At 42.2% G+C, this 24,969-nt stretch overlaps 1 protein-coding gene across 1 annotated transcript in view; it reads right to left on the minus strand.

Moving 5' to 3' along the window:
- Positions 1-17,428, minus strand: part of RASEF (RAS and EF-hand domain containing) — a 37,655-nt gene extending 20,227 nt beyond the window's left edge. The window contains exons 1-3 of the mRNA XM_037850738.1: positions 17,399-17,428; positions 14,838-15,017; positions 14,121-14,692 (exon numbers count right to left, since the gene is read on the minus strand). Of these exons, the coding sequence (XP_037706666.1) occupies positions 14,121-14,692; positions 14,838-15,017; positions 17,399-17,428 (782 nt within the window). The remainder of the gene's footprint in view (positions 1-14,120; positions 14,693-14,837; positions 15,018-17,398) is intronic.
- Positions 17,429-24,969: the final 7,541 nt, after the last annotated feature.

Consider the following 24,969-nt stretch of genomic DNA (forward strand, 5'->3'; position numbering starts at 1 on the left):
AATTTGGAGGGAACCCACTTAAGAAAAGGAAGTTATTTTCTGTTGTAATACCACTTGACTGCAATACAAATTTGAGGATAGTGAAGGCTGGTCGAAGGATGGAACCTTAACATTTAATAGTATCATATAGCTAGATCTGTTTTTTAAAAGCAATAATAAATGGATGAGATACCTTATGTCTGTCAGGCCCCAGAAAGAGTCTAACATATAGAAGGAATGTCTGATCCACGGGCCCTGCTGCTTATCTCATAAATACCAGGTGTGCCATAAACTAAGGGTTGAAGGCTGTTTTAGGAATCCCAGTCACAGTGGCACCTAGACTCCAGGAAGCAAACAAGGCAAGATCAGATAGGCCATAAAGATGAATGACCACAAACAAGCCAAAAGGCCTGCTTCCTCCACATAGATAATATAGTGCACATCAAAGAAGAGTAGTGTGTTAAAACCCTTGTAACCAGTCAGCAGAAACTGATAAGCACTCACCCAATCGAGGCCCAGAACACACTCAGCAGGACCTTTCCCCCCAACACCCAACGTGGGTTTTTCCTTTAAAAAATGCTGCTCTCAGATAGAGGGCCGGAGCCATTTTTCCTTTCTTTCTTTTCTGATGGCTCCCACCTGCTTTCTTCCTCTAATAAACCTTAAATTCTCTACTTAAACCATGACTCGCTGCGTTTGTGTGGATTCTTGAATGGCTCTGAACCTAACAATGTCCTCACTTTTCTTGAGCTTCAGATGGATACAAACATTAAACCATTGGTTTAAAAACATTTAAACTATTCATCCCATATAAGGGCATCTAAGGAACCCCTCTTCCCAGAAGAAGACCCTGCACATAACACGTTTCTTTCTTCTCCCCATCCTGCTACTGCACCTCTAGTCCCAACTTATGACGAGGAGGTAAGGGCAGAAAAAGGAACAGCCTCCCCCTCTCATACCTGAAGTCTTATGCAATTTAGTCGAGGACCAGCTGAGTCTGGCATAGGGGAATTTACAATGTGACATATCCCACTAGGAGATGACGGTCAGGGATGCTCTAGTGGTATGTCATGGTTCACACCCCATTTTCTACATCTGATCTATCCTGGCTATAGAGAGGACCCTGATATTATGAGGAGACTGTTTCAACCTTTGCCACCCATACTCCCAATTGGTCACACATACAAGCACTATTAAATATTTTGCTAACCCCTGAGGAATGTCAGATGGTCTCAGACAAAGCTGGACAAGAGGCTGAGCATTTGAGAGAAGGAGCTCCCCAGAACCCTGGCTTTGCAGCCACTGGAGAAGCTATCCCTGAGGCAGACCCGACTGGAACCCAAATGAGGCTGAAGAGCATGTTCCTTTAGGCCACTTCAAGGTATGCATATTAGCTGGGGTAAAGAACCGGGCACAGAAACAAAAGTCCCTTAACAAAACGTAGGAAGTGCATAAGGAGTCCGCTCAGCTTTCTTAGACAGAATCACTGAAGCACATCACAGGTACACTGATACTGACCTCGAAAACCTTGAGAATTCTAGAATCATTAACATGAATTTTATCAAAGTATCCCAGACACCTGCCAATGGCTACGTTAATGGATGTAGCCTTTCAAGTTTACACTAATCGAGAACCAAAGCAGCAGAAGCAGCTAAAACATCAGACTGCTCTTCCAGATGCAGCCCTTAAGGGAGGGCAGAACCAAAGGGGGCAGAGAGACGATTTCAAAGAGAAGCCAAAGAAAAACCAGTGTTCCAATTACAGAGAGGAAGGCACTGGAAAAGAGAATGCCCTAAACAGGGAAACTGAAGAAGGAAGGAAAAATGCAGGTTGTGGCCCTGAACCCTGAACCTGAGGATTCAGATTAGGGAGGCCTGACGGTACTGACAGCCTATTCAGCAGCCCTGCCTATCTCCCCCCAAGACCCTCAAGTACAAATACAGGTGGGAAATAAACTAGTAGACTTCCTTATGGACACAGGAGCTACTTATTCTGTATTGAATCAGCCATTAACTACCAAAACAAAAGAACAAATAAGGATGATTGCGATGCATGGACAAAGCACATCCACAGTACTCCTGCAGCCTCTACATTGTAAAATTGGGAAAGAATACTTGGGACATCAACTAGCATATGTGCCCGAGTGTGCTTTACCTTGGTTGGGGGAGAGATCTGTTGACTAAATTGAACGCTCAAGTTGCATTTCATGAAGGAGAAGGGAGAATCCAGGCTTCCCCAGACAACAAGGCTACATTTACAAACTGCACTCCTTGACAATGCTGAGAAGACTGAAAATCAAGTGGCAGCACATATTCTGGAAAAAAGTAGATTCAGAAGTGTGGCCATCAGGAACTCCTGTAAGGGTCATGACAGCCTCCATGGTAAACACTGACATGAAGGAAGGAATGAATCCACCAAAGATACATCAATATTCTTTGTCTTTGGGGGCCCAGAAAGGCATTAAGCCAGTAATGGAAACATTGATGAAAAATGACCTCATCACACCCTGGCAGACTGCATAGAATACACCAGGACTTCCGGTCCTGAAGACTGGCATTAATAATCAATACAGATTTGTCCAGTACCCGAGGGCTATAAAGAAAATTGTAAAAGACATTTTGTTACCTGGTTGTTCCTATACACTCAAGTGACAATTCATACTGGAAAATTTAGGTGCTTCTCTGTCCTGGACCTAAAACATGCTTTCTTCTACAGACCTACAGCCTCCAGATCTCAGGAAATATTTCCCTTTGAGTGGCAGGATCCAGAAACTAAAAGATTAACAGCAATTAATATGGACAGTTTGGCCACAGAGATTTTAAAATGACCCCATATTTTCAGAGATATCTTAGCAAAAGGCGTGGGATATTTGAAATTTCATTTTGGTATGTTGCTCCAATATGCAGAAGACATTTTAATAGCTACTGAAAGTACAGAAGACTCAGATACAAATGCAATGAAGACTATGAACTTTCTCAATTCTAAAGGTTGTAAAGCATCTCAGAATAAGGCTCAAATGAAAAAACCTTCTGTCAAACATTTAGGATGTTTAATCTCACCAGAACAGTGGGCCCTTCTGCCTGATAGATGCCAACCCTCAATGAACATTTGAGTTCCTTAGACAAGAATACAATTGTCGGGGTTCCTAGGAATGGCAGGCTTCTGCCACATTTGGATCCCCAGTTTTGGACTTATTGCCAAACCTCTATATAATGCCATCCAAGGCCCACACATAGAAACCCTAGAATGGACTGCAGAATACAATCAGCACTTTAAATTAAACAGAAGCTGACGAATGCTCCAGCCTTGGGTTTCCCTGCTCTCCATAAACCTTTTGATCTGTTTGTACATGGAAGACAAGGGAAAGGGCTTGGTGTCCTCACCCAGACTTTAGGGAGGCACCGGTGACTGGTAGCTTATTTCTGAAAGAAACTGCACCTGGTAACCCATGGATGGCCACCCTGCCTTCGGGCTGTAGATGCCCCTATAACATCCTAACAAGAAGCTACAAAGCAGCTAAATCTAGGTCAGGAAGTTACCGTGCACACCCCACACAGTGTACTTTCTCTGCTTGAGCAAAAAGGAGGATACTGGCTAACGGCAGGCAGGCTTGGAAAATAACAAGCTGTTTATTAGCTAATCCTAATGTGCACCTCTTAAACTCTCCAGTTTTAATCCAGCTACACTGCTACCCAAATCGAATGGACATGCTCTGTACGAATATGTCCAGCTGATCGAGGAAGTGTTCTCCAGTTGTCCACATTTAAGAGACATCCCTCTGGAAGAACCGGAATTTGAAATGTTCACGGATGGAAGCAGTTTCACGGACCACAGACATCAATGATCAGGTTATGCCATAGTAACTTCCACAGAGGTGCTACGAAGCCAAACCCATGCCACAGGTACCTCAGCCCAAAAAGCCAAAATGATTGTCCAAATCTGAGCCTTGACCATCAGACAGGGTAAGAGAATAAATGTTTATACTGAATCACATTATACCTTCTCTACAGTACATGCCCATGGGGCCATCTGGAAAGAAAGGGGACTCTTGAGGACTACCAAAAAACAAAAGAAAAGAAACACTCAGCAATTGTGCTATCTTCACTAGAAGCCATGTTACTGCCAACAGAGTTAGCTGTGATGCACTGCCCTGAACACCAGAGATCTGACAGTTGCCTAGCAAAAGGAACTCATAAAGATGATTCTGCAGCAAAACAGACTGCTAAGATTCGGTTTAAAGATTCAGAAGAACTGGCTCTCATCCCATCTTTAGACCTTTCCTCATTCACCCCAGACCATCAAACAAAGAAGAACGGGGATTCCGCACTAAGCCGACAGAAGGATGGTTGCAGTTGGACTCAGGCCAAGTCTTATTACCAGAAAACCTGGTTTAGCCTGTGTTATCACACACGCACCAAGGGACCATTATGGAAAGGAAGCTTTTGACACATGGATTAAGAAATGTTGTAAGACCAAAAATGCAAGCAACTATAAGACCATGAATAAACGTACGTCGTGTCATAAGAATAACCCAAAGGCTACATGGCCTCCCCTGACAGTAGGGGTGAAAGCTTGAGGATTTCACATAGGAGAGGACTGGCAAATAGACTTGACAGTTATGCCTCGAGCAGCAAGGAACTTTCGTTACTGCCTAGTGTTACTTGACACCTTTTCAGGATTGGTAGAAACTTTCACCCCCCGAACTGAATGAGGTACTGCAGTCACCGAAGTCAGGTTAAAAGAACACCGAGATTTGAGGTTCCACTCACTATTCAAAGTGATGATGGCAGTGCCTTTGTTTAAAAATAACCCAAGATGTTTCACAAACACTTGGAATAAATTGGAAATTACATACAAAATGGGGACGACAATCTACTGGAAAAATTAAAAAGAGGAATCATATTTTAAAGAAAACCATTGCCAAATTTTGCCAAGAAACCATCCTCACTTGGGACCAAGTGTTGCCTATTACCTCCTCAAAATCTGAGTTGCCCCTACAAATGGACTAGCTTTCACTCCCTTTGAAATCCTATATGGGAGGCCGTTACTCAAAAAATAAGATGGGAAATATATCAATGAACTGAGAGCATGAAAACTTACAAAAAGTTACAGCCATCACCTACGTGGAAACTGTAAGTAAAATTTTAGAATATGCTAGTTCCAGATTTCTTTTCCTACAGACATGACCCAGCATTGTTACAAACCTGGGATCTAGTATTAGTAAAAACTTGGAAGAACAAGGATCCTGAAGACCAACTTAGCCCTAAGTGGGAGGGATTCTATGCTGTGCTGTTGACTACCCATTCTTCTTTAAAACTGCAGGGCATTAAGCTATGGATCCATCATTCCAGAGGGAACCAAGGCTGTACAACCTGAGGAAAAAATGAAAAAAGACAGAAGTTACTTGCGTATCCCAACCACAGACCTAAAACTGCTTTTTCATAAACTGCCAAAAGCTATATAATGAATTGCATATATGTTGTTTCTGTTACTTGTGTTGGCAAAGGCAAAGTTATGTGTTCATTAAATAAACTACAGAGAGAACCTAAGATGGCAGCAAGGTGAGACAGAGCAAAAAAACACCTCCATGAAAAATACTAGATAAAAAACAGAAAGTGACCCAGAACACCACTTCCAGAGTAGCACCAGCCAGACAAGGTCTGCTAAATCTACAGGCACCGTGCATTTGGTGAAACCAGGAGTCTGCATTCTGAAACGAGTGAGTGAGTCGGCCGAAAATCCCTCGGCCACGCTGCGGTGTGGGGAAACGGTGGGTTGGTGTTTTGAGATGGACTAGTTCTTTAAAAAAAAAAAAAAAAGGACAGGAGCAGCTGCAGATACCACGGGAGCGGGCCGGGCTAATGCCTCAGTGTCTGGCGTGGAGGATGACCCTTCCCAATCCCATTGCTGATTGTCTCAGGCCAAGGGGAGCAAAGGGGAGCCAAAAGGAGAAGAAAATGCACAACTTGCAGCCATCTCCCTGGTGAGTGGGGGCACTCCTGCCAGGGGCCAAACCCACAGCACAGAACTGTGCCAAGAAGCCCAGTGTGACAGGGAGTCTTTCCCACCACACCACACACACAGCACAATATCGGCTGTGGACAGGGGCCTTTAATACACCCACGGCTGATTGTCCCAGAGCTGGGAGAGAGGAGCTGTGCAGAAAGGGAGAAGTTAATGCGTCACATTCAACCATCTTTGAAGCGTGCTGGGAACGCCCCTACATGGCCCAGCCTCCCAGGGCTTCCCTGGAGGCCGGCACACACTTGTGACATGGCACGGCCCTCCCTCCCTCAGCAGAGGTCCTGGAAGAGCACAGCAAGGAAGGGGGAACCACTCAGAAATACCAGGGAACCTACGCCAATACCAAGGACATTTGGGTCAGCAGCAGAGAACAGCCTTAAATCTCCGGGAACACCTGGGAGGTCTGAATATTAAAGCTTCCCTTCCTCCATAACCGCTCAGACACACGCCCCTCATTCAGGGCAGACAGCACTGACAACACACCCAAATTAAGTGCACCAATTGGATCCCACAAGAATCAGATCCCCACACACCACAAAGACAAAGTTGGGGAGAACTGACTTGAGGGGAATAAGTGACTCACGGATGCCATCTGCTGGTTAGTTAGAGAAAGTGTACGCCACCAAGCTGCAATTCTGACAAATTAAAGATCAAGTAAACCAAATGCCAAGAGGCCAAAAACAACAGAAAATCTTAAAGCATATGATAAAACCAGACGATATGGAGAACCCAAACCAAAACACCCAAATCAAAAGATCAGAAGACACAAAGTGCTTGGCACAATTAATCAAAGAACTACAGACAGGCAATGAGAGTATGGCACAGGGTATAAAGGACATGAAGAAGGGCATGGCACAGGATATAAAAGACATAAAGAAGACCCTAGAAGAGCATAAAGAAGATATTGCAAGAGTAAATTAAAAAATAGAAGATCTTATGGAAATTAAAGAAACTGTAGGCCAAGTTAAGAAGACTCTGGATACTCATAATACAAGATTAGAGGAAGCTGAACAACAGCTCAGCCTCTTTGAGGACCAAAGAACAGAAAATGAAAGAACAAAAGAAAGGATGGGGAAAAAAATCAAAAAAATCTAAACGGATCTCAGGGATATCATAGATAAAATAAAACGTCCAAATTTAAGACTCATTGGTGTCCCAGAAGGGGAAGAGGAGGGTAAAGGTCTAGAAAGAGTATTCAAAGAAATTGTTGGGGAAAACTTCCTAAACCTTTTACACAATATAAATACACAAAGCATAAATGCCCAGCAAACTCCAAATAGAATAAATCCAAATAAACCCACTCCAAGACATATTCTGATCAGACTGTCAAATACTGAAGAGAAGGAGCAAGTTCGGAAAGCAGCAAGAGAAAAGTAACTCACCACACACAAAGGAAACAACATAAGACTAAGTAGTGACTACTCAACGGCCACCTTGGAGGCGAGAAGGCAGTGGCATGACATATTTAAAATTCTGAGAGAGAAAAATTTCCAACCAAGCATACTTTATCCAGAAAAACTCTCCTTCAAATTTGAGGGAGAGCTTAAATTTTTCACAGACAAACAAATGCTGAGAAATTTTTGCTAATAAAAGACCTGCCCTACTTCAGATACTAAAGGGAGCCCTACCGACAGAGAAACAAAGAAAGGAGAGAGAGATAGAGAGAATTTGACATATATAGAATATTACATCCCAGGTCACCGGGACACACATTCTTCTCTAGTGATCACAGATCTTTCTCCAGAATGGACTGTATGCTGGGACATAAAAACAAGCCTCAATTAAAAAAAAAATGAATTTGTTCAAAGCACATTCTCTGACCACAACGGAGTACAAATAGAAGTCAATAACCAACAGAGACTTGGAGAATTCACAAACACCTGGAGGGTAAAAATGAGGGGAGATGAAAACATTCCCGGATAATCAAAAGCTGAGGGACTTTATCACCAGTAATCAGTCCTATAAGAAATGCTAAAGGGAGCTGAACAGGCTGAAAGGGAGGAACACTATACAATTGATGGAAAACACATGAAGAAATAAAGATTTCCAGTACAGATCACATGATAAATATAAATACCAATACTACTGTATTTTTGATTTGTAACTCCACTATTTACTTCCTACAGGATCTAAAATACATAAACGGTAATGATAAATCAGTGGTTTTGGACGCAATGTAAAATATGTAATTTTTGACAACAACTACATAAAGGTAGGGGAATGATGGAGTATAAGAACATAGTTTATGTGTCATATTGAAGTTGGTATCAAAGAAAAACAAGATTGTTATAGATTTAAGATGTTAAATTTAAGCCCCACTGTAAACACAAAGAAAGTATCAGACAATATGACCATAGAGATGAAAAGTAGAGTAGGGGTTCCAAGAAGTGGGGGAAGGGGCAATGGGGAGTTAAGAAATGAGAGTAGGGTTTCTGTTTGGGGTGAAGAGAAATTTCTAGTAATGGATGGTGAGAAGGTGACAGCATTGCAACATTCTAAATGTGATTAATCCCACTAATGCAATGCTACGGAGGGGGTGGAATGGGAAGATTTAGGCTATATATATGTTTCCACAATTGAAAAAAAAAACAAAAAAAAAAAACGACTGTCTAAATAGACGACAATTAAATGCCAAGGATGATCCTGGATGGGATCTGAGGATGGAGGAGAGGAGGCTCAAAGGGACACAGATAGGACACACACACACACAAAAAAAGGAAATACAGAATGTAAGCTTTGTATCAATGTTGAATTTCTTGAACTCCTTAGCTGTGCTTAATGGGATTGCATAAAAGAATATTCTTGTTCATGGGAATTGTATATGTGAATTATAGTCTTTGTTGAAGGATGTGTGCAGCTTGCTCTCATATGTTCAGAAGACAGAGCAACAGATGATGGATGATAGATAGGGAGGGATACAGGGAGGGAGTGAGGGAAAGAAACAGCGGTGTGACAGCATGTTAAAGTTGATGGATCGGGGTATCAGGGAAGGGGGTCAAGGCATGCTGTATATGAGGTTTGTATTTTTTTTGCAACTGTACCTGTAACTTTGAATTTATTTCAAAATAAAATGAAAAAAAATAAAAAAAAAAGTAAGCTAGAGAAGAGCCTTAAACCCTTTCTTTTTGCCCAAACTATAAGGGCAAAATAAATCATCTCTCTTCAAATTCAGAGAGCAAAGCTCTGAGAAATCAATGTGATCTGAGAGTCAGGTCAGGTCAATGCCCACGTGGCCAAAACCAGAAGTTCTTCAAAGGACTGGGAGGAAAGAATAACTGTCTGTGGCCAGAAGACCCCCCCTCCCCAAAAAAAGAAGTGCCGCCTTGAGAATATATTCAAATATCAGAACCACCAGTGAAGAGAGCCCATAAAAACTAAGCCATGCAGACCCTGTGGGAAAGCTCAGGAGCCAGGCTGGGAAGGTTCAAAGCAGAGAGCTGTGGTTTTCTTGACAGGTCTCTCCTCTCTCCACGAGGTAATCGATAGACATAGTTGCAATTGAGGACACATTAAAGAGAAAAAACAAAAGCAACAGGCCAGAAACCATTGGAAAATAAGACCCATATATTAGGACCTGTGTTCTCAATCCAGAAGAGGCAGAAGAATCTCTGGAAAGCCTGTGGCAAGGGCACTGATAGATCCCAAAGCAGGGTTCAGGGAAAACATCACATGGGGTCAAAAACACCCTTGAGCTTCTTCCAGGACCGCACGTCCAACTCACCGTCGTGCTCCAAGGCTGGAACAAATCGCTGTATCCGGGAATGAGCACCCGATGATACTGGCCTTGTACATGGGAAAACATATTTATCTTTAAACACTACAACCTCTCCAAAGCACCACGACGCTCACGTTTGATCTCAGTGAGATCAGAAAAGGTGAAGCACTGGCTCAACACTCACATTTCCAGCCAGCTCAGGGCACCAAGCTCAATGAGTAGGAAGAGAAGGGAAACCAAGGCAATAGTTCACCAATTAATCAATCTCTCTTCCTCCCCCCTCCCCATACCCATCTATCCTTTGGCCTCTCTGGCCATCTTTCTTGCTCTCTGGCTCACTCTCTACGTGTATATCTTTCCCTGCTTCAATCTCCCCCTTCCCATCTCAGCAAGCACTAGATGAGGTAAACTACCTGAGCTTATGATGCAGCTCCACCCTCATCAAAGAAGACAATCAGACCGAAATGGGCTAAACTGAAACCCCAGAAGGGGAAATATAAAAGAAACCTTTGACCAGTACTGAAACTTTGCTAGTGGCAAAGTGGCTACTTGTTTTTAAAATGTCCTAGTTAAATGGGATTGGCTGATCCTTTCCTCTTGATTTTAATAGTCACCGTCATATGGACATGCTGGGCAAACTGTTTTGCCAGTTTGTATACTGTTCACACATGGGGAGATTTGGTTCTTCTCAATTAAATTCCTTGTTTCCAAATTATTCAGTAACACTCCCCACCCCCTTCAACATTATAACTTCAGAAACCATGGGAAAGAGCTGATCACACAGGACTGATCTTGGTGTCGGAACCAATCTGGCCCAGCAGTGTCTTACAGGTCACCCAATGCACTGGCACTTGTTACACACAAATACCCACTGGCTCTGTCCCCGACTTGGCTATCACTGAGGTAGCCGTGCCAATTCACAAATCCATCATTGTTCCACTAGAGCAGGACCCTCATGTTTCTGTTTGTGAGAAAATGGGTCTGTAAATTAATTTATCAGAGGGAATCAATTCACATGTAGCATGTAAAATCACTACAGATGAGAAAATCCCAGGAAGCTTCAGCTCTTACTAGGAGAGAGAAATGAGCCCGACCCCTCCCTCAAATGCTGAATGCACATATACCCCTATTTTCCTCTCTCCTTGGCAATCTCTGAACACCACACCCAAATGTAATGTTTCACTGTTTTCCGTGGGCAAATTGGAGACAGGTGACCATTTGCAAAAGTATTTAAAAAAAAAAGAAGTGAGGGAATCTACAAAAGAGATGAAGTAAATGCACAGAGAATGAACTAACTGCACTCTCAAGGTACAGACTTGTAACCAAAGAATTAAAGAACATAAGTTTGTTTGATTCATTCTGAAAACATTTATTGAGTATCTATTCAGTACGAAATTCCCTTTCACCAAGCTAATGACCCTGGAACCACAAATCGGCTAGGCAACGTTATTGCGAGCTGTGCTCTCGCTCTCTCCCACCATAGTTCTCCCCCACCTCCTGGACTTTTCCTCTCCTGGTACAATCTTCCTTCCTGAATTCTCCCACATAACCACCTCTCCTAGCCAATTCTGGTTTCACCTGGTGGCTGGCTAACTCCAGCTTACCAGCAAGTGGTGATGTCCCTTCCTGACCTTGCAGACCGTTTACAAACACTGGGCTCAGGTGAATAGGTCATGCAACTCCCTGGGACAATACTCTTTCCCAGTCTAAAGGAAGGGGTCCCTCAGTTTTCTAAGAGAAAATGAATTCATAATTGTATTGCTGCACACCCCAAAGGCCATTTTCATCCTTTTATAGTGCAATATTATTTGCTCTCTAATATCATAATTATTGATGACTGGGAAAATGACAGTATATTGATCCAAGAGCTTGAATGAAATTTTTAATGGAAATCGTGTCAACACTACCACTCTACAGGAACCAAACATTCTTAAATCTAACATCTATTCTTCTCAAATTGGATGTGCTTACCCACAGGAGGGGTATGGGGTAGCATGTCACAGAAGATGAATGAATTGCCAGCTGGGAAATAATGCCACTAGAAGAAATGACAGGCCTTTCTGGAGAGGCAAGTTTCCCCTCAGAATAAAATAGAATATTTTATAGTAAAAAAAGCCTCAATGTATTATGTAGTAAAATGAACAAATACACGAATTTTTTGAAGACAAAAACTGAAAAGGTCAAAGAAATCTCCAGTTTGCAACAGTCTGTTGGGCTATCTCCAACAATAATGGAGTTTCCTGTAAGTAACTTTCTTGCCTTTAAACGTGCCTTGATGAAAATATTGAAAAATATTTCCCCTAAACCATGAACTTCTTGAGGGCAGGAACCACATTTCCTTTTTCTCCTTGTCTCGGGGACCTAAGATAGTATCTAAGACAGTACCTGGCACATAGAGCACACGCAGTGATGCCCGTGGAATGAATTTATCTGAAATAATGCCAAAGGCATAATCAATAATAAAAGATTTTTATCAGACTTGGATGGGAGGAAGGGAAGGTGAACAGCTGTAGGAGGAAGTAGAGTAGAAGCGATCCAATTTACCAAAACAGCTAATGGCTGCCATGGTAACCATCAGATGAAGTAACTCAGTTTAGTTCTTTTCCACTTGAACAAGTACAGGAAGGCAAGTACTGTACTTGTTAATCTCACATCAGAAGGGGGTGGGGCTCGGGACACAAATCTACCACGTGACACCAGGGTTCATAAAACTGAATAACCTTTGAAGAATTTGGAAAGGGATCATGATAATAACACTACCACCAATAATAGTAGGTGCTGGTTTGTTTGTACCCTGATCCTAAAAAGGTTACTTTAATCCTTTAAAGGTTAAGTGTCAAATATTTGCTGCTGGACTTGACAAGTGTGAAAAGTAGTTCTGCGTGTGTATATATATATACAAAGACATAGAAATAGACATATACAATAAACATGGGCATATACAGAGACATATACATAAATATATAATCTTGAACACCATGTGGATTCACCCTGCCTCATTTATAAAATTGTTACTTTTTAAATTAGTTGGGCTGAAACCAATTTAGACATGCAAGTGACTCAAAGAATACAGCAAAGTTTAAACTTTTTTGATTCCCTGCCGGAGACACAAATTCATTTAATTTAGTTCATCTGACATAACAGAAAAGTTAACGCTGCACTCACCTTCTCTACACGATTCCTCTCACACTGCAATGAGTCACTCTACATGTTCAGTATTCCCTCTACTTTCCAAACTGGAGCTAGAAGTTGGGAGGAGGAGGAAGTAAAGACCTCCAGCCCTGCAGCTCTAAGTTGTGACCAATAAGCAAGACCTCTGAAGGCTTCCAGGCTTATTTTCTTTTCTGATCCTTAGGTCTCAGCTATGTCAATTGTGAACCAAAGTGACACCTCTCAGCTCTCCTTCATAATGGCAGCCAGAGCTTAATACAATTTCAGTGAAAATCTAAACAAAAGCAAAGAAAAAAATTTTATAGCATTAGAAGATTCATATTACATGAGGAAGAAGTAAAAAGAGCACTGTGAGACGTACCATGACGTTAAAGCATGAAGGAGGGAAAGAATCTCAAAGAAAAAAAAAATCTGAAAAAAATCTCTCCTTCTACGCCTTGAACTCTCATCCACAGACACCCTTTCTCCCTCAGTAGTAAGTTAATGATTCGGTAATACATTATCTGTCTGAGCCTCAGGGGCAGAGAAAATATCATTTGATTATTTTATTCTGCTGTATGAAAAGCAAGGGTTTTTCAGTTCACATCTGGGGTGGAATCCCTGCTCTTTCATTAAATAGGCATTAACGGGGCCTCAATTTCTGACTCGAAGCTTCTCCATCAACCACAAATAATAAAGCTCACCTCCCAGAGTTGTTCCGAGAGATAAATGAGTGAACAAAAATTGGCAGGCAACAACATTCGTGTCCAGCAATATAAATGTCCAGCAGTGTTTTCTTTTCTACGTAGTCTTAAGAAAGCAAAAAAACTCAAAAACTACGACAGACGGTGACAAACTGCTACACAGCCCGCGTCCCGGGGCGCGGCTGGGAGGCCTGGAGAGGAGGGGGACGTAACCAGGTCGCGGGGAGATCTGGGGAGCGCGCTTAAACCTGGGCCCGGGAAGAACCTCCGAGCGCAGCGGCTTTCACTCTGCCCCGCGTGATTAACGAAGATGCCTTTGGAAGCGCCCGGAATTCAGCAAGGAAAACTTTCTCCCCCAACCCTGATTCCTAAACACAACCCCCTTCCTTAATTCTAGGAGATAGCGTTTTGCAAAAGTTAAAGCCAGGGTATGAACAGCGGAAGGCACCTCAGGGTCCGCACACACAGAGGGTAGGAGGGAGCGATGGCAGAGCGCCAGGGAGGGCAGGAAGCGCCACCATCACCCCCCGCCCCTAACACTCACGCACCTGGGAATGAACTTGGCTTCGTCCCCGAGTCGCTCCTGGAAGTCCTGCCAAGCCCGGCAGGGGCTCGCCGAGCCCCACGGAGCGCCCTGCACCGTCGCCGCGTCCTCCTCGCTGTCCCAGGAGTCGGGCCCCGCCTCGGCCGCTGCGGACGCTGCCTCCCGCGGCTCCCCACCCCGGCGCCGCTCCCTGCGGTGGGTCCCGCGGAAGCCGCGCGCGAACTCCTGGAAGGCGATGGCGCCGTCGCGGTTGGCGTCGAGCCGCTGGAACACGGCCTCGGCGTCGGCAGGTCGCACGCGCAGCTCCGCGCACAGCGCGCTGAACTCCTCGCGCTCCAGCCGCCCCGAGCGGTTCGCGTCGCAGGCCGTGAAGACCCAGCGCAGCGGGGCCAGCTCCTCCCGGTCCCCGTGGGCCTCCATGCCGCCCGGCGGTGGCGACCGAGAGGGCTCCGGAGCGCCGCGGGCGCCCCTGCCCGCCCCGGCTGCGGCGATAGCGGGAAGTCCGGGGCCTCCTGCTACCGCAGGTTGCCGCGGCGAGTCCGGCTCGTCGAGTTGGTTTGGGAAGGGGCAAGGCGTCTGGGCGGGTCAAGGGTGGCCGGCGGCGCGCTCCGACGCTAGTCCCCGCGCAGTGCCCTTCCGGCCGCCTGCTGGCTCGGGGACCGGTGCGAGCGCGCCCCTGACTCTGGGATCCGGAAGCGGTGCAGCGGGGCCACCCCGCGACCGAGAGCCGGGCAAGGTAGCGCGGGACACTTTGCTGGCGGGGCCTGGCTCCGCCCAGCCGGGGAGGAGGGGCGCACGGCTCCGGTTCCCACGCCTCCAAAAGCTGTGCTGTGCTCTCCGCGCAGGGTCCTGGCGAGACCCTGGGTTTGAGGTTCTTGAAGTTAGCGAGTCCTGGACGCAACTGGGGATGCGGCAGTACAAGACATAGCAGAGGCCCCCATTCGCTGATTTTATTGGCTTTTATTGCCCATTATCATCCAACATTCACACCCAAATAGTTAATAATACACGTTAGAAATCACATATATCTTCCAGATTCCCGAATCTAAACAATTTTTCTCAGTCCTTGCCTCCTCAACCTGAGAGGAAATTAATGACTAAAATCGCTTGGCCGTCAGCATTCTTTACACAGAAACTGGAGTAGTTTTGTGGTTTATTTTTTTTCCCCTTCTTTCAACAAACCTTATGGAAATTATATATCCAAATGTATGTTCCCTTTGAGATTTTGAGCACTTATTGGGACATTTCTACTCTTTCTTTAACAGCGATTGCTTAAAGGTTATAAGGACTTTAAATTCATCTGTTTTTGTTGTTTTGTTTTTTTTAAATCTTGTCTTCCCCATTGTCAGGAGACATTTTCATGTGGCTTGTGTGTATGTTCCCTTAGGTGATTTTCATAGCCTGTGAAAACGCATTTATTTTAGCTTTATTTTTGCTTTATTCACATTTTCCATTCCCTCAACATTTTAGACTAGCTTTCATTTACCATCATTTCTTTTAAAGTTATGACTATTTCCCTTTTATCTCAGTACTGAGTCTATTTACTGCTTATTACTTTGATTTTTGTACTCGTAAAGTAGGGGATTTAACTACCCTTCCCCTCCAGGCGAGTGTTCTTAAACATAAAAGTCAAGTGCTAAATATCTGAGGGACTGTTTCTCCTTGAGAAGTACAATAAACATGGTCAACACGCATCCACAGCATCTACCAGACAGTAAATACTGCTGATAGTCTCTATCTGTAAATTTAACGGGAAAATTATGAGAGGAATTTCATTAGAAGCCCTGATCTTAGCTTCCTAACCCTCTCTGCTTTCTAAGTGGTAAATGAATATATTTCTATACAATTGGACAGCTAATACATTGAAATAAATTTGATCATTACTGCAGTATAAATTGTTATTGATTTTGGCTTTATGTGCCTTTCTGTTTACTCTAAAGAGTGATTTTTCCATGGAAAGTAAAAAGTGAATAGCTTGGTAATACCTTTAAATCTTTACAAATATGCTTACTAAACTGAATCTTGAAAATATTATCATTATAACTTTGGAAACTAATAACTATCTGCATCTTTCAAAATAGGTAAGTTAATATTTTTAACTGCTTAGAGAGAGGTGCTTTCTTAAAAACTGCTCATTCACTCTGAACTTTGTGCTCATTATTTCTGAATTTTTATATTCTTTAACTGACATTTCCCTTTGTCTTGTCACCTTCATTGAAGATTCATCAAGAAATATGATTGTTTAAAACATCTTATGCCTGTCCCTTCCCATTTCTACTGACATTTTTTTCTTCCATTAAGTTGTAGGAATTTATTTTAAATAACCTACAGTTGACTAAAAGGGAATTCATGATAAAAATAGAAGAAACTGAGAAAAGATGTCAAAAATGGACTTTGCACACACTGAACTAAAATTCCTCTGATACTAATGATTATAGCAAAAAATGTCTTCACATTAAAATTCTGCTTTTATGTTGTTTTTCAGACCTACTCTATCAATTATCAATCACTGCATAACAACCCAACCCAACACTTATGATTTAAAATAGCAAGCATTTTATTTGTCCATAATTCCATGGCCTTCTGTTTAGATAGGGCTCAGCTAGATAGTTCTTCCGCTGGCTTGCCTGGAATCCATCCAGTGGTTCTAGTCCTAGTGGCATGATTGGGGCTGGATGATCTCAGATGGCCTCACTCACAAGTCTGGCAGTGGGTGTTGGCTTTTGGCTGGACCGTGGATCTTCAGGAGCCTAGCCTGGGCTTCGTTGCACAGTGGCGGTTTTCCCAGAGGGAAAGCCTCAGTTCACAAGTGCTTTTCAAGCCTCAGCTTGTGTTATCTTTGCTGATGTTTCATTGACCAAAGCAAATCACATGGCCAAGCCCAAAGTCAGTGTGGGAGAGGACTACACAAGGCCATAGATACAAAGAGATGTACTTCATTGGAGGCCCTTACTGTCACAATATGCCACAGGTAGAGCACAGGATGTCCTCTAATATACTCTCCCAGGCTCCTGTCCTCCTGCTTGTTCTATACAACCATAGTTGGAAAGCCCTTCTTAAATGCAAATTATTTCATCATTTGCTAGCATAGTAGTTTTCAACCAATGACAGTTTTGTTCCCCAGGGGACATTTGGCAATATCTAGAGGTATTTTGGTTGTCACAACTTGGGAAAGGGATGATGCCCCTGGAATTTAGTGTGCAGAGGCCAGGGATGTTGCTAAACATCCTCCACAGCAAAAAAATTATGTGGCCCTGTGGTGTGTTGAATTGTGTAGCCCACTTTGCACATGTTCTCGGTCTGGGTCCACATTCTGGTGGATATGGACCCATTGTAAATAAGATCCCTTCAAGATGTTACTCCAGTTAAGGTGTGGCATCGCTGAAAAAGGTTGGGCTTTAATCCAGATTACTGGAGTTTCACACAGGAAGAGCGAAAGTCAGAGGGAGAGAGAAGCCAGGAGAGGCCACCATGTGTGTTGCCATGTGACAGAAAAGCCAAGGACCAAGGATTGCTGGCAGCCCGCCCCAGAATGCCATAGTCTTGAGGAAGAAAGCGTGGCCTTGCTGAAGCCTCAACTCTGGACTTTTCCTAACTTCAAAACAGTGAACCAATAAATCCCCATTGTTTAAGCAAACCCATTGTTTGGTATTTGTTTTAGCAGCTAGGAAACTAAAACAGGCCCAGAATGTTAATAATGCTGAAATTGAGAAAGCCTGCTCCCCAGCTCAGAACCTTCAGTTGTCCCCCAGTGAAAAGAAGGCCAAGAATAAACTCTTCATCTGGGCATTTGAAAGCTCTGTACAATTTGATCCCACCTGTTCTGGTTTGCTAATGCTGCTGTTAAGCAAAATACCAGAAATGGATTGGCTTTTATAAAGGGGGTTTATTTGGTTACAGAGTTACAATCTAAAGACCATAAAGTGTCCAAGGTCAACAATCGGGTACCTTCCCTGGAGGTTAGCCAGTGGCATGCAGAAAACCTGCAGAAAACCTGTTAGCTGGGAAGGCACGTGGCTGGTGTCTGCTCCGGAGTTCTGGTTGCAAAATGGCTTTCTCCCAGGACGTTCCTCTCTAGGCTGCAGCACTTCTCCAAAATGTCACTCTCATCTGTGAACTCTGGTATAGGATTCCAGTGATCCAATTAATACCCACCCTGTATGGGCATGGTAACACCTCCTATCTGTGAACTCTGGTATAGGATTCCAGTGATCCAATTAATACCCACCCTGAATAGGCATGGTAACACCTCCATAGAAATTATCCAATCAAACTTGTCACTCACAGTTGATTGAGTCACATCTCCATGGAAATGCTCAATCAAAGAATCCCAATCTAATCAACACTAATACATCTGCCCCCACAAGATTGCTTCAAAGAACATGGCGTTTTGGGGGACATAACACATCCAAACCAGCAGACCACCTTATATATCCAAACCTTTCTCTCTTTAGTAGCTCCTATTGTCACCGAAATGTGTAATACTTCATTACAGGACTTACTTAATAGCTCCTTATTCTCATGGAAACATATAAATATCAAGCAGATGCTTTAGCTTTTCTCTCTTCTACCTAACCAAGCCCATTTCCCAGCCTCAGTGGAAGAGTTGGATCCTGTTTTTCCCACCAACATTTCCACAATTTGGTTGTGACTGATCAATTACACTGGCAGTGCTTAGCATTGTATTGCTGGGCTCAAGTAACACTTCACATGCATGCTTTAATATCTCCAGCAGTATACTCATGGGAAGGCCAAGGTTATATAATCTACCTCTAATTATTTCAAGAAATAAGGGAAAGAGAGGAGAAGAAAGAAATGGGAGGCACTTCTTTTCTATTTCCGCATCCAGAAACAGTTAGCCAGGAATTGGGGGATAACAGAGCAGCCTTTCAGAAACATGAATTGGTTGGTAACAGATCTTGCCTCTAGCTATCAGCATGACTTTTAGAAATATCAGCTTGCTCTGTGTGGCTGCTCAAAAGATAATCTTTAAAAATCAGAGATAATCTTGTCAGAGCATGTTTCTCAAAGTAGTGAGAAGATATTCTTAGAAAGAAAGATTTTTGCCAGCAAATACATTTGTGAAGCACAAAATTGGAAAGCAAGCCTACCTATTCCTCCTTGGATGAGATAAAGAAATCTATTTATATTTGCTTAACCTAATATTTCCTAAATATACTAGACTATCTTTGGAGGTTTTATTTTGTTGTTCTGTTTTTGTTTCAACTTCTATGAGCTTTCCATCGAGTTAGTACTCTTGAAAACAGACTTTAGGGAACCCCATGTTGGACAAGGACTGGGATTGTGAGTCAGGAGAGAGTCTCTTTCTACTGCATCGTACATTACCCAAATTCCTATAATGGTGAATGAGCCCCACCCCTCCACAAGGTAAGGGGGAGAGGCTTTTAATGGAAGCCTATTGTCATCTAACGTGTAAGATTTCCTTCAGGTACAAAAGCCTTCCTTCCAGCATGACTTCACCTTCCAGTTACTCTGCCCCAGCGAGATCCTATATGCTGGCTAAGATGGAACTAGAAATCCAAGTAATGGCAGAGCACTGAGGGACCAATTAGTAGGTTCAGGAACTCTCTCAAACTTAAGCACCTCTGCAAGGCATGAATCTTCGTTTTCTCATGAATATCTACTTGTGGCCACTGTTCCTAAGGATGTAATAGGAAAAGTTTTAAAGATTTTAAAAAAGAGAAATGTATCAGCACACTTACATCATAGTGATCTATTTACCCTTGTTTAAGGTATGAGAAAAGAATAATATGGTACCCACATACTCCCCTACCCAGAATTAGCAAATGTGAATGTTTTATCATATTTGCTTCAGGCCTATTGTTTTAAAATAGACCATTAAAGACCTAAGTGAACTTTATTGCATATATGTTTCTATAATCAATATATAGCATTGTTCTGTGTATGCTGTGTGTGTCACGTGTGTCTGTGTTGGCAGTTATCGGACTTCAGCAATTCTTTCATTATAAAAATAATGAAATATTTCTATAATATCCCAAACAGTATCAAACACTATTTCCTATCTCAAATCAGAGCAGAGTGACTTTGATGGTAGAACTAGGTAAGAAGTGGCAAATTTTAAACTTCTTATCCCATTATGTGGTGACCAAGCAAAGCTCATATTTCATTTTCCCATATTAACCAACCGCAGGGCTCATCCATCTTGCTTTCAGTTGAGACAAAAATTTGTATTTTATCTTACATACACAGGACAGGGGGAGAGAAAGAAGTCAAATCCAGTGAAAAATACATCAATCTCAGTACAACTTCGGGACAGTGAAAACAGAAAAAGCAAACTATAGTGAGGAGAACTGTAAGCTGGTCCCCTAATTCTCACCCTTTGGCTTACTGATTCTTATAATCCCCTCTTCTTGAGAATGAGCAGGACCTGTGAATATGATGGGATCGTCACTCCCGTGATCACATTATGTCCTGTAAGACACAGTCATAGCGGACTGGTACGGCTTTGAGGACGTGAGCTGCCATGTTCTGAGGGGGCCACATGGCTGGACCTGAAGTGGCTTCTGGGAGCTGACAGCGACTCCAGGCTGAGAGCCAGCAGAAGGCAGGATAGGACAGGACAGGGGCCTGAATGAGCTTAGAAGAGGATCCCATCTCCAGATGAGGACACAGCCTCGGCCGACACCTTGATTTCAACCTTGTGAGGCCCTGAGCAGAGGAGCCAGTTACACTGTGTCCAGACTTCTGACCTACGGAAACCGTGAGGGAATAAACAGTTGTTGTTTGAAGCTGCTAAATTTGCAGTAATTTGTTTGCAGCAATAGGAAATGGATGCGCAAACATACATTAGTTTTCTTGAAAAGGAGAAAAAGGAAAGAGTCAAGGGTTTAAGAATCAAAACTATGACAAGGCTGGTAGCAAAACATGATGTGTCATATCTCTGAAAACTATTTGTTATTTCTAATTTAAAATGAAGTATCTTTTGAGGATTTTCATTTTTGGTCCAGTAAGTACAGGCTAATGTTGCCTAATTTTATTTTATAACACGTTTTGTAAATAAAAATGTTAACACCTCTACAGCAAATACTCCTCTGCAGAAGAAACAAAAAGTCATGTGTTATAAAGCTGTGAAGATACCTAGGGAAGAACACCGCTACTCAGAGTTAAATAATTGTAATCATTTATAATGAGGCAAAGTTACATACAATAAAATGCACACATTTGAAGTGCAGTTTAATGAGTTTGGACAAATGTATATATCCACTTAACTGTCACTCAATTGTTATGGAATAATGTCCATAATCTCAAAAAGTTCCCCTGAGTCCCTTCCTAGTCAATCCTCTATCAAACCCCAGACCCCAGGCCACCATCAATATGCTTTTGCTCACTATAGGTTAAATGTGTTTTTCTAGTTTCATGTAAATGTAGTTATATAGTATATGCTCTTCCATGCTGACTTCCTTGGCTCAAAATAATGGTTTTTAGATTCAGTCTATTGTTCCATGTTTCATTAATTCATTCCTTTATAGTGATAAGTAGGATCACATTGTACAGCTAACCACAATGTATTTGTATCATTACTTTGTTGACATTTGGGTTTCCAATTTTTGGCTTTAGTGAATAAAGTTGTTATAACTATTGCTGTACAAGTCTTTGTAAGAAGGACCATATGTTTTCATTTGTCTTGGGTAAACACCTAGGAATTAGATTGATCGATTATATGGAAAAGTGTATGTTTAACTTTATAAAAAACTAAATGCTGTCCACAGTGGTTGTACAATTTTACATTCCCACCAACAGTGTAAGAATCCAACATTCTAATGGATGTGTAGTGGTATCCCATTTTGTTTTAATTTGCATTTCCTTGATGAGTGATGTCACACCAATTTTCTTATGCTGATTAGCCATTCTTGAATCTTCTCTTCTGAAATGGCTGTTCAAATGAATTGCCCATTTTTAAGCTGGTTTGCCTTATTGAGTTGTGAGAGTTCTTTATGTATTGTTCTTTATATATTCTGGAAAGTCCTTTGTCATACATATCTAGTATGAAAATCTTATCTCCCATTCTATGCTTTGCCTTTTCATTTTCTTAATGCTGTCTTTTGAAGAGCAGAGAGTGATAATTTTGATGAAATTTATCCATGTTTTATGGTGTGTACCTTAGTGTCCCATCCAAGAATCCTTTGTCTCATTCCTTGTCTCTGTCCTTACCCACAGTTTCAAAGATACCCCTTTTGTTTTCTTCTAGAAGTATTATAGATTTAGCAGTTCTTATTACATCTATGACCCATTTTGAATTAATGATTGAGAATTGGGTCACTGTTTTCCTATATGGATATCCAACTGTCCTAGCTCTATTTTTGAAGGAAAAAAAAACCTATTGAATCACCTTTGTTAAAAATCAAATGACCATATACGTGTGGGTCTCTTTCTGGACTCCCTATTCTGTTCCATTTATTGGAATATCTATCCTTTCACCAATACCATACAGTCTTGATTACAAAGATTGACAGTAAGTCTTGAAATCAAATGTTGTTCTTTTTCAAAATAGTTTTGGATATTCTTGGTTCTAGGTATTTCCATATAAATATTAAGATCAGCTTGTCAATTCATATAAAAATATATCCTGCTGACATTGTGACTGTGTTGAACCTTATATTTAGATCAATTTTTAAAAGGATTAATGTTCTAACAATGTGAATCTGCCAACCAATAAGCATGGTTTATCTCTCTGTTTATTCTGGTCTCCTTGCATTTCTCTCAACACTGTTGTATAGGTTACAGTTTACAGGTTTTCCACATATTTTATTAAATTTATCTCTAAGTATATCCTGAGCTACTTATGCTATTGTAAAAGACACTGTACTTTTAATTTAATGTCTGTTTTCAATTGTTGCTAACTTACAAAAATTCAGTTGACTGCTGTGTAATGATGACCTTGTAGCCTGAGATCTTGCTAAACTCACTCATTAGTTCTAGTGGCAATTTTGTAGAATTCTAAGGATTTTCTCCATATACAGTCATGTTGTCTGTGGAAAAAAAAATTGTTTTACATCCTCATTTCCATTCTATGTGCCTTGTCTTTCTTTTTCTTGCCTTGCTGAATTGGCTTCATTTCCAGTATAAGTTAGAATTGCAATAGTAGGAATAGATATCCTTGTTTTCTTCCTAATCATGGGGAGAAATAATTCCACTTTTCACCACTGTGATGTAAGCTATAGGTTTTTCTATAGATGCCCTTTATCAGATTTAGGACATTCTCCTCTGTTCCTACATCGCTGAAAGTATTTATCATGCATGGATTTTGTATTTTGTTAGATGATTCTAGCATCTGTTGAAGTGACCATATTGTTTTGCTCCTTTTTTCTGTGAATATGGTATATTATATTGATGGATTTTCAAATTTTAACCCATCTCTCATTTCCCATGTGCTCTCAGGGCCTCTTCACACGGACTCTCCAACAGAGCGATTGAACTTCTTACATGGTGGCTCAGGGCTCCAGGAGTGAGTGTTCAGAGAGACTCAGGCCAAAGCTTCCAGGCTTCTTACGACCCAGCCTTGGAAATCCCAGAGCATCAGTTCCTGCACATTGCATTGATCAAATGGGTTGCTAAGGTCAATCCAGACTCAAGGGGAGGAAATTCAGTCTCCACCTCTCCACGGGAGGAGTAGCAAAGAATTTGAGGCCGTCTTTAATCCACTACACCTTTCGTGCTTTGAGTTTATCTTCATATTACACCCTATTTTATTTTTCCTACATCTCTGAAAGTTTGAAGTGGGGCAAAATAGTTCCCCTATCAGTTCAATCCAGCATATTGACCAGCAGTCCTCTTCCACCTGAGACTTCAGCTTAGGTATCTTTCCTCTGACCTCCCAAAAGATTCCTGAGTATCCCCATAGGACCCCATCCCCACTCCCGTTCCCATTCCTGTTCCTGCTGCACATGTGCCCTGCCCTCCAGGCATCCTGCTTCCCAAACATTTAACACTTTAAGACTCTATGCTTCACACAGGCTTTTCCCTCTGCTAAGGATCCTTTCTCTACTTTGCAACTGTGCTAAATACTTTGGATACAGTATCTCATTTAATCCTTAAAGCAACCTTCCTGTGGTAGGTTTCCCAATTTTTGAGACAAGGAAACTAAGCCTCAGAGTGCATGCTATGACTAAAGTCATGTGGCTAATCACTCAAATTCAAACTCAGATCACCTGATTCAGGTTTGTTGCATGTTTCCTTCCATAGTGTCTTAGATTTCCAGGTTGCTGTGTGACAAACACCACACAATGAGTTGCTTGAACAATGGAAATTTATTGGTTAACAGTTTTGAGGCTAGAAGGCCAAAACTGAGGCATCAGCAAGGTGAGCTTTTCTCCCCAAAGTCTGTAACATTCTGGTGCTGGCTGCTGGTGATCCTTGGGATTTCTTGGCTTGTAAAAAAAAGGAAAACTGCTTTGCATCACACTGCAATGTCCTTTCTTTTCCATGTTCCGTTAACTTCCAGCTTCCAGTTCCTCCCCATAGTTTTCTCTGTCTGAATTCCTTCTGCTTACAAAGGAGTCTCATAATCCAAATTGAGACCCAGCCTCCTTTGGTTGGGCCACATCTTAACTAAAAATAACATCTTCAAGACATCCTACTTACAATGGGTTTGCTATCACAGGAAACCTGATCAAGACCAAGAACATGTCTAAATTGGGTACATAATTCAATCCACCACAGAATGTAACAGATGCCTCCATGCTCTGCCCCATCACCTCAGATTCCCTGTTCATTTCCACCCAGCAATCAGTACACACATGGTTTTGTTGGGGAACTGCCCTCAAGCTGCTGGAGTTTGCTCTCCTGAGTGCCCAGAGAGTCACAGGTAGCTG

The sequence above is a fragment of the Choloepus didactylus genome, chromosome 10 (genome assembly GCF_015220235.1).
Source record: "Choloepus didactylus isolate mChoDid1 chromosome 10, mChoDid1.pri, whole genome shotgun sequence".
In the NCBI taxonomy this organism is placed as follows: Eukaryota; Metazoa; Chordata; class Mammalia; order Pilosa; family Megalonychidae; genus Choloepus; species Choloepus didactylus.